General features: G+C 26.7%; 1 protein-coding gene across 1 annotated transcript in view; it reads left to right on the top strand.

The window, feature by feature from the left end:
• LOC100205843 (suppressor of SWI4 1 homolog) overlaps window positions 1-10,933 on the top strand; it is a 49,134-nt gene that overhangs the window by 9,746 nt on the left and 28,455 nt on the right. Inside the window, exon 6 of the mRNA XM_065791198.1 lies at window positions 331-423. Coding sequence (XP_065647270.1) covers window positions 331-423 — 93 coding nt within the window. The remainder of the gene's footprint in view (window positions 1-330; window positions 424-10,933) is intronic.

Genomic DNA, 10,933 nt, shown 5'->3' on the forward strand with positions numbered 1-10,933 from the left:
CTACTTGTTGTTATAACCCTCTCTCAACTCTATAACTCCGAAACACAAACCTTGATGAACAAGGCCGCTGCGCGGAGAAACACAGTAGATAAGCACAGTACTACCAGGGGCGTGGTGGGAATCAAACTCGGAACCTAAGGATGTAAAAAAAAACTTTAGAGCAGCAGTGTCAAGTTTCTTACCCGATAGATATTAAAGCTTTTGAAATCATAAAAATAAAACTTGATTACGTAGAATAAAACATGGAAATATATCTTAAATATATGAAAAAGTATACAAAATAAATTAAACCAATATCAAAGAAATGAATTAGAGTTTTTAAATTTTTAGGTGGTTATGAATAACTTTGCCACAGAAGCAGTAGAAATGAAATTAATGACAACAGTATTTCAAAATATGTTCCCTTCTATAAAAGTGCAAAAGGTATTTTACATGATTATTTTATCATTTTAATGTTTTTAATTGTTATTTTTTTAATTTAGTTTTATTTTTATTTTAATATTATTTTATTTTAATTTTATTTTAATAAACAAATGTCTATAACAAATTAGGATGTTTTGCAAAAAGTTGCAATAATAGGAGACCGGAAACAGCAAAAGCCCCAAAATGTTGCCCTCCTCTTATCTGCATATGAGAACAATTATAATTTTTAATTTTATAATTTTTTACAATTATTAACTATAAATTTGTATTTATGGACTGATTTTAGGTTTCATCTATTGTTCTTTTAGTATTTAGAAATTATAACCATGTAAAGTTTAAACCCCTTAATTTGAGGGAACTGTAAACTTAAAACCGTACACCAAAAGATTATTGAATAAAAGTTGAAATTTTTCAATAAAAATAAATTTAGTTAATTATTAAAAAATAATATATATATATATATATATATATATATATATATATATATATATATATATATATAGTATATATATATATATATATATATATATATATATATATATATATATATATATATATATATATATATATATATATATATATATATATATATATATATATGTAGGCTTGGCCAGGAAGGTGTGTGATTTAACACACCTTCCTGTAATAAAATTATCTTAACTATGAAAAAACTTTAAAAAAACAAAAGAAAAAATTGTTAAATCGTTTATTTAAAAAGTTGATATAATTTTTTTTTTTATTTAAAGACATTTATAATAAAAAATACATGCTTATATAAATATAAAAAAAAGTATATATTATTAATATTTTTGTAAAAAATCATTAGGAATGATTTGTTACTTTATTTAAATGCGTTTCAATAATATAAAAGCATAAGTAAAGACCAAAGTTATTTAATTCGAAGGGCTTTCAAAAAGTTTCTCCTTTTTTTTCTTCTCAACAAAATATCCCTACTTTTTGAGTTAATTAACTTTAACAATTCTTATGGTAAAGTTTATTAAAGAGACCGTCACTGTTTAAAGTTGTCGCTTATAAGTTTAAATTTTATTTTAATGAATTTTAGTTTGTTTAATTTACTTATGAAAAAATTATAATTAAATAATATAAATAAAACTTTATATAATTTAATTATATATAAAACTTTCAATGATACTTTAATTAAGATCATTAGCTAAAAGCGTTTTGCTAACATAAAAAAAGTTAGTTAAGATAAACGCGTCTAAGTTATTTTCAATGTAATTAAAAATCCATTTTTTTAGCACATTTGATAAAAGCCATGGTTAAATCGTCAAGACAAAATATTATTTACCTGGTCATATAAAGATTTCAAATCGCACGCCTTTCTGCCAAGTCTATATATTAGGGGTATGACTAAAAAGCACATTTCATTTTTTCGGAAATGGCAAAGAAGCAAAAGATGAACTTTTACTTGTATTAACTTAAAATAATAATACTTTTATCCAAATCGAAAATAAATTTCCCACCAGTGCAGATGAAAATTTGGTCTCAGCTGTGTAAAAATGCAAAAAATTCAAGTTTTTACATTTATTATAGGGGCAAGGTCACTTAACAAAATTTCAAAAATACCATGAAAGTTATTTTTGTAACTTGATCTATCTACTTTTAGATTATGTTTTGTTTTTTGGTAAAAAAATTGATCTCAACCATTTGCAATCATGTGTATATTTGAGAGGTTGGGGAGGGGGGGGGGGCTTTTGAATTTTTTTTTCATGTACTTTAAATGTAAAACATTTTTTTAGTTTTACATTTTTTATTTAAAGAAAGACTATTTTATGGTTTTTATCCAAGATTTTTTATCAGTTAAGTTTTAAACAATGATAAACTGCAACCATTAAGTTTGCTTCTCATCTTTTGTTTCTAAACGTTTCAATGGATTGTTGAGAGTGGAAGGAAGGAGAGGAGAGAGGGAGGAGTCAAAAAAGAATTTTGTAAAGTTTTTTTAATTTTTTTGTAAATAAAAAATTGTCAACAAGCAATTGTTAAAACAAAATATCTAAACATTTCTACAATTAGTATTGAGTCATGTCTATTTTTGTATGGCCTAATGTATTGAAATAGGAGGTTGTCTCATGGCAAAAAAATTTACAATGCGCCCTTTATCATGTGAAGAAAATACTGACTAAAATATCAGATATTTATTATATTATAGTAAAATGCTATAAATTTACAATTCAGTCCATATTTAAATTGACTTAATAATATAGTAATATGTTATTATGATAAAAATATCAATATATAAATGTTTTTAGTTACAATATCTTTAATGAAATTTTTTACTTTCGATATGCTATTTAGAGACAAGAATGAGTTAAAAAGGAATAAAAAGAATTTAAACAAACACAAAGCCATAAAGGCAAAAATGTGGTTTTAAAAGAGGAAGATTTATTTGATGAAAAATAAAAAAACTCATCATCTTGAAAGATAAAACACAAGTTTTAAAAAGTAGACAAGAAGATGTAAATTTTTTTAATGATCAGAAAGGATTAACTGTTCAAAAAATGTTGCGCGAAAAAAATTTTGTGAAATGTGAAGTAAGAAAAAAATTTAAAGGTTATAAGAGTCCATTAGGAAAAAAAGTTTGGTTAGTAACAAATTTGAGGAGACAATAAAATGTTTAGATACTTGCGATAATGGAGATAATAAGATAGGCAGTATCTCTAGCCTTTTAGAATATTTATAAAAGTATATTATATCCTATTTTTATTCATTATTTGTAAAATAGTTACATAAAATAGCTCTTGAATTAGCTCAAACAGAAATGTCTGCAAGTTATATAACAATTAAAGATTTTTAGGGCCTGAAAACTGATTTTTCTTTGATTTGTTAAAAATGAGATTACTTTAGACAGAATGGCTGAAAACCAGTTCATCAAACTGGAGCTTATTGCAGCTATGTGCTATGTGTATATATCGCTATATATTATATACTAATTTCCAGATTATCAAAGATTTAAAAAAAATTTGTCACTGGTCTTTTTGTTCTACATTACAGTGCAGAACGCTTCTAATTCTAGTCAAGACCTCATTGAAACTTTTAGAAACAAAAATGGATGGAGAAAACTTAATGGTTGTAGCTTATCATTGTTTAAAATTTAAAACAACTGATAAAAAATCTTGGTTAAAAACCATAAAATAGTCTTTCTTTAGATAAAAAATGTACCATTACAAAAATGTTTTATATTTAAAGTACATAAAAATTAAAAAACCCCCTCCCCCAACTCTCAAATATACACATGTTTGCGAATGATCAAGATCAACTCTTCTCATCATTTTACCAAAACACAAAACATAATCTAAAAGTAGATAAATCAAGCTACAAAAATAACTCTCATGGTATTTTTTTAAGTGCCCCTGCCCCTGCTATAAATGAAAAAACTTGAATTTTTTGCATTTTTCAGACAGCTGAAACCAAATTTTTACCTGCACTGGTGGGGACTTTTTTTCCAATTTTGAAGAAAGTATTATTATTTTAAGTTAATACAAGTAAAAGTTCATCTTTTGCCGCTTTGCTATTTCAAAAAAAATGAAATGTGCTTTTTTGTCATACCCATGCTATATATATATATATATATATATATATATATATATATATATATATATATATATATATATATATATATATATATATATATATATATATATATATATATATATATATATATATATATATATATATATATATATATATATATATATATATATATATACATATACATATAGATATATATATATATATATATATATATATATATATATATATATATATATATATGTATATATATATATATATATATATATATATATAGCATGGGTATATATATATATAGCATGGTATATATATATATATATATATATATATATATATATATATGTATATATATATATATATGTATATATATATATATATATATATATATATATATATATATATATATATATATAGCATGGGTATATATATATATAGCATGGTATATATATATATATATATATATATATATATATATATATATATATATATATATATATATATATATATATATATATATATAGCAGGGGCACTTAAAAGAATGGGTATATATATATATACCCATTTTTTTAAGTGCCCCTGCTATATATATATATATATATATATATATATATATATATATATATATATACCATGCTATATATATATATACCCATGCTATATATATATATATATATATATATATATATATATATATATATATAACGGGTGATGCAGAAGTTATCGGACAAATTCTAATTTCATTATTTGAGCATAATAATTAGTTTTTGTGGTTTTATGCGTAGGCATAAAACCACAAAAACTATAAAATAAAGTTCTATAAAATATAAAATTTATTATTTAAAACACAATTATTTAAAATGAGGTTAAATGCAGCTGAAATCATTTTGAAAAGGAAGGATTTGCTCGAAGTACAATATATGATAACCTAAAAAGACTTGAAACTGTTCAATCGTTTTCTGATAGAAAGCACCCTGGTGAGGCGAGACTTGTCAACAATCGAAAAGGGGTCAGTCAGAAAAATAGGTATTAAATTTGGTGTAAATCAATCGACAATTGGTCGTCAGTTAAAAAAAATGAATATTAAATATAGAAAACGTGAAAAACTCCAAAATACACTATAGAACAACAAATAAAGGCAAAGAAAAGAAGCAGGAAACTAGTTAACCAACTCTATAACACAAAATTGCTTCTAGTCATCGATGACGAAAAATACTTTTGTTTTGCAGGGGACAACATGCCTGGAAATTCTGGATACTACACAATCAACAAAAAGACATGCCCAGAAAGTGTTCGTTTTATAGGAAAAGAGAAATTTCCAAAAAAATAATTAATGTGACATACGGACATACCACGGCCATATCTGACCGTGGTATGTCCGAGCCATTGTTTCGCACTTCCAAGGCTGTAGCGATCAATTCATCAATCTATATTAATGAATGTTTAGAAAAACGACTTCTTCCATTTATTCACAAGTATCATGGAGACTTGAACTATTTATTTTGGCCAGATTTAGCAAGTTCTCATTATTCTAAAGATTCTCTAAATTGGATGGACCAATATGTCTATTACGTTGATAAAGAATCCCCCAAATGTGCCTCAAGCACGAGGGAGATTAGCAAGCTTCAACAGAGCAAGTTTTGATTGATCGCATTAAACTAAAACTACAAGAAATTGATTTAAACTTTTTACAGTCGCATTTGAAATGCGTCAGAGCAAAACTGAGATCAATTGCAGATGGTGGTGTTTTTTCATATAAAAAATAATCTATTTTTATTAAAATATAAATGCTTTATTTAAAAAAAATATAATTGTAGTTTGTTTTTTTATTTATAAATAAGTTATTTACGTTTTTATTTTGTCCGATAACTTCTGCATCACCCGTTATATATATATATATATATATATATATATATATATATATATATATATATATATATATATATATATATATATATATATATATATATATGTATATATATATATATATATATATATATATATATATATATATATATATATATATATATATATATATATATATGTATATATATATATATATATTATATACATATATATATATATATATATATATATATATATATATATATATATATATATATGTATATATATATATATTATATACATATATATATATATATATATATATATATATAATATATATATAATATGTATATATATATATATATTATATACATATATATATATATATTATATATATATATATATATATATATATATATATATATATATATATATATATATATATATATATATATATATATATATATATATATATATATATATATATATATATATATATATATATATATATATATATATATATATATATTATAGGGTGTCCCACTTTTAAACTGACCAAAATATTTTTGTTAGCACTCATTCTTAATCATCATCATTAGGTCCCAGGACCCACCAAAAAAAATTTAAGACTTCTAAGTACATTGGTTCAGGTAGAAGCAGGTTTCATATGAGAGGTTGTGTGATTATTCATAAATTTTACAGAATTCTTTCAATTTTTAGACATTTTTGGTCTAAAAAAATATTTCAAAACATCAAATGGAGAAAATAATATTATATTCTAAACTATAATGTAATTTTAATGCATTTAAATGACCTTAAACATGTTTTTTTTAATAAAATTTTAATTTTTAGGCCTGCTGAAAACAAAAAAATACCAATACCCATTATAAAATTGTATCCTATCATATTTAATATTAAAACATCTGCAATTTTACTAATTCATATGTTTTTTTTTATTTTATTTTTTATTTGATGTGACTTGATTGATTTTTATTACATTTGACTTTCAGAAATATCTAAATTAAAAAAAACATATAATGGATAGTGATGATGATGGAACCCTCCGCAGATCCTCTAGGACCAGAAAAGGTCAGAGTGCAGCAAGAGAGAGAACTGAGGAGAGTTCCAAAGAGCCTTCCTTATGCCAAAGTCATTCTTCTTTGAGAAATACCTCTCCTAGAACTAGCAGGGACCATCAGCCAGGATCCCCATGTACATCCCAAAGCAGAAGTCCAGCTCCTCAGCGAACCAACAGGAGTAGAAGAACACTCTACTTGCTTCAGCATCCCCTTCATATGTTTGCACCAAACAGGTTATATTTTTTATTTACTTTTAAAAAGTATTAAAAAAAGCTGAGTAAAATTGTTTATCAAAAATAGTTGTATGTAGACAAACAATGTAAACCTACTTTTAATTTTTTTAGACTACCCACAATAGGAGAAGTTTGTTGTCGAATATATTGGCTAAGATCAAAGAACAATAAACAAAACTTATCCTGTGCACAAATGTCAAGGTCAAGATTTATGGTTTGCAGTGAAGGGGAGTGTGAAATTAAAAACAGAGGGGAATTCACTAGTGTATGTATACTCAGAGAACTGTTAAATCTTTGGGACAGGGGTGGTTTTGATTCAAAGTTTCGGTTAACAGAGCAAGTAGTCAAGGAAAAGCTTGTACAATCTTTTGATCGCTACCAGAAACTATGCAAAGTTAGAGCCCTTTATGAAAATAGAGAGAAACAGGAGCAATTAAATAAAAAAAAAACAGGATTTTGTAAATGAGGCAAACTGTACATTTCAAGTTTATAAAACAGATATCTTAAATCTGATCAAAAATGATGAAAATAGAGACAAAGATGCAAAAAGAGAGGACATTGAGTTCCTGAAGAAAGCATTTAGAGGTGAAATGGTAAAGTTTGACAACAGTAAAGACAAATCTTATCATGACAGAATTAAAGATGGAGAAAAAAGAATGTTTGATATGATAGAGAGAATGCATAGAGAAGATGAACGGGAAAAAGAGAGACAGGAAAGGTCAAAGAAGAAAACAATAGAGGGAAAGGAAAGAATGAAAAATTTTGAGATGGAAGTATCATTTTCATCAAGTGGAACAAGTGCAACTGATAATGATAGTTATTTTGAGCCTTCACCAAAAAAACAAAAGATTAGTAAAGATAGAGTTTGCCTGCAGCTTTCAATGAATGACATTCTTGACAAATGGGTTCCATTCCTGACCAGGTATAAGGTAAGCGTTAGAGCAGAAACCTCACTCCTGGCCTCACTTTTCAGTATCGCTGGTGTTGATCTCAATACAGTTCCTGTATCAAAGAGTGGTCTGCATAGAAACAGAACGATTGTTATTGAAAATGAAGCAGAAATGGTCAGAGAAGAAAATCTAGACAAAGTACGAGATTTAAAGGTTGTCCTTCACTTTGATACAAAACTTGTCAAGCATTATAGAACTGAAAAAAAAATGTCTGAAACTGTAGAAAGGCTAGCTCTCAGTCTTTCATCACCCCAGGTCAATGAACTCCTAGATTTCTTGCTCGGAGTTTTAGAAATTGAGTCATCTAAAGGACAGGATCAAGCTATTGCTATTCAGAACATTTTAGAATACTATGAGCTCACTGACCAAATCATTGGTTGTAGTGCAGATACAACTGCCTCTAACACTGGAAAGTACAATGGGGCTATAAAGTTCCTGGTGGATCATGTGCTTCAACGACCAGTGCTTTGTACAGTGTACAGTTTTTCATATTTAAATTTTTTCAGGCACCACCTATCTGAAAGGCACATATCACATGCAATGGATTATATTCAAGGAACAACAAAATTGCCATCAAGAGCAATATATAAAGATTTCCAAAATAACTGGCAAGAAATATAAGAAGGAGCTAAAAATATGGATCAATTGCTTTTTTTTAACTATGACAGAGATGAGTTTAAAGTAGGTACTACTTTTCATACAAGAGTAATAGATACTAAGAATTTTTGTGAAACAGCCTTGAAAAGAGATTGTTTTTAAAGAGGAGACTAATAAGCTCTATGTGAACTACCTTGGGGGCCATGTACCTGGTTTCCAATTCAAGCAACCAGGTGCACATCATCATGCCAGATTCATGGCTGACTGCCTATATTTGCTGACCATGCAGCTGACTTCGAAGATAAGTTCAAAATTGAATAAAAGTGAGAAAGATATGTTGCAAATGTCAACTGACTTTATTGTCACATTTTATGGATCATACTTCCTGAAGTCTCCTATTGCAGCCCAGGCACCATCAAATGATTTGGATGCTTTCAAACTGTCTTTAGAAATGATGTCAAATGAGCTATATAAATCCAAGTATGGTCCCCTGGCAAAAAAGCTCCATTCAAGCCTGGTTCGTCATAGTTGGTACCTGACCCCTCAGTTGGTTATTCTTTCAATAGCAAATGGTGATCTAGATTCAAAGGAAAGAGTTGAAATAGCTCTAAAGCTGATAAGCTTTGATCCTCCATCACTTGATGAGTTCAGTACAGAACAACCAGATTCACCAACACATATACTTCCCATGCCAGTTTTGTCTGATTTTGTTACAGAGGAGTCCTGGCTGAAATTTACTTACTTAGGTATTTCTAGAGAAATGATACAAACATGGATAGATGATAACTTTAATGTTTCAAATGTACAAATTTTCAAAATCAAGTAGCAAACCTTGCAGTGGTCAATGATAGGGCTGAGCGCCACATTCGACTTGTTCAAGATTTTGTGGCTCAAACCCATGATGAAGGATTACTACAAGACACAATGCAAGTTGTAACTAAAAATAGAAAAGAAGTTGGAAAAGATATGAAAAAAACTGATTTTATGTGATTTTTTAAAGATTTTGACCTTTTTATTGTTGCTATTTTGTGATAAATTTGTGATTTTTTAAAAAGCTAAAAATTAAGGATATATTTTTTTTAGATCAAAAATGATTGAAAAATGAAGATGTTTGCGACATTTTTTTCAATAATCAGTACTGTGCAAAAGAAATTAGCACCTAAGAAATTTTTAAATTTACATTTAAATAAATATAAGTAAATAATATTGAGTTTTTATTAAATTAAACTAAGATATTGTTTTAAATAAAGCTATATTTATTTATTTTAGTTAATGATTTCGTTAATAATATAGTTTTAGTACTAATAAAATACCAAAGATATCAATAAATGACAGAAATCGCATTATTGTTTTACATGAAGAGGGCTATAGTGAAGTTAAAATAGCCAAATGTCTGAATTGTTTGCGAGCCTCAGTTTAAAAAATAGTTAAAATATATAATGAAACTGGTGATGTAGTGGATAAAAAGAAGTCTGGTCATCCCAAGAGGTTAAGCCTACATGATGAACAGTTTTTAAAAATAACAGCATTATGAAATTGCAAGAAACTTATTCAAGATCTTAAAAGAGCTAGTGGAACTTTAGTACATGCATTTACTGTGTGATGATCTTTAATAAAATCTGGATTAAAAGGCTGTGTAGCTATTAAAAAACCTTTACTACGCAAAGGTGATAAAAAAATATTAAAGTTTGCTAGAGAGCACAAAGAGTGGCAGAAAAATCAATGGGACAAGTTATTGTTTACAGACAAATCTAAATTTCAAATATTTGGGACGAATAGATGTCAGTATGTTAGTCAAAGAAAGGCAGAGACATTGAAGGAGCCATCTAGCATCAACTATCAAACACGGTGGAGGGAATATTCAAGTTTGGGGGTGTATTTCAATTTAAGGGTAGGGGATATTGTTAGAATAACAGAAAAGCTTACAGGTGAAAAATATAAAAATATTTTACATAATCATACTGTTTCTTTTGGACGACAACTGATCAGGGATTATTTTATCCTGCAACAGGATAACGATCCCAAACATTCTTACATATTAGTTAAAAATTATTTGTCAAATCTGGAAAAGGAAGGAGTGCTTCAAACCATGCCTTGGCCTCCTCAGAGCCCTGATTTGAATATAATCAAACATGTTTGGGACTACTTAGACAGAAAGAAGATAAAAAGTTTGCCAAAAAATGTAAATGAGCTTTGGATTGTTCTAGAAGAAGAATGGTATAATATCCCCATCACATTTATATATATCTATATATATCTA

This window comes from Hydra vulgaris, chromosome 02, assembly GCF_038396675.1.
Source record: "Hydra vulgaris chromosome 02, alternate assembly HydraT2T_AEP".
Taxonomy (NCBI): Eukaryota; Metazoa; Cnidaria; class Hydrozoa; order Anthoathecata; family Hydridae; genus Hydra; species Hydra vulgaris.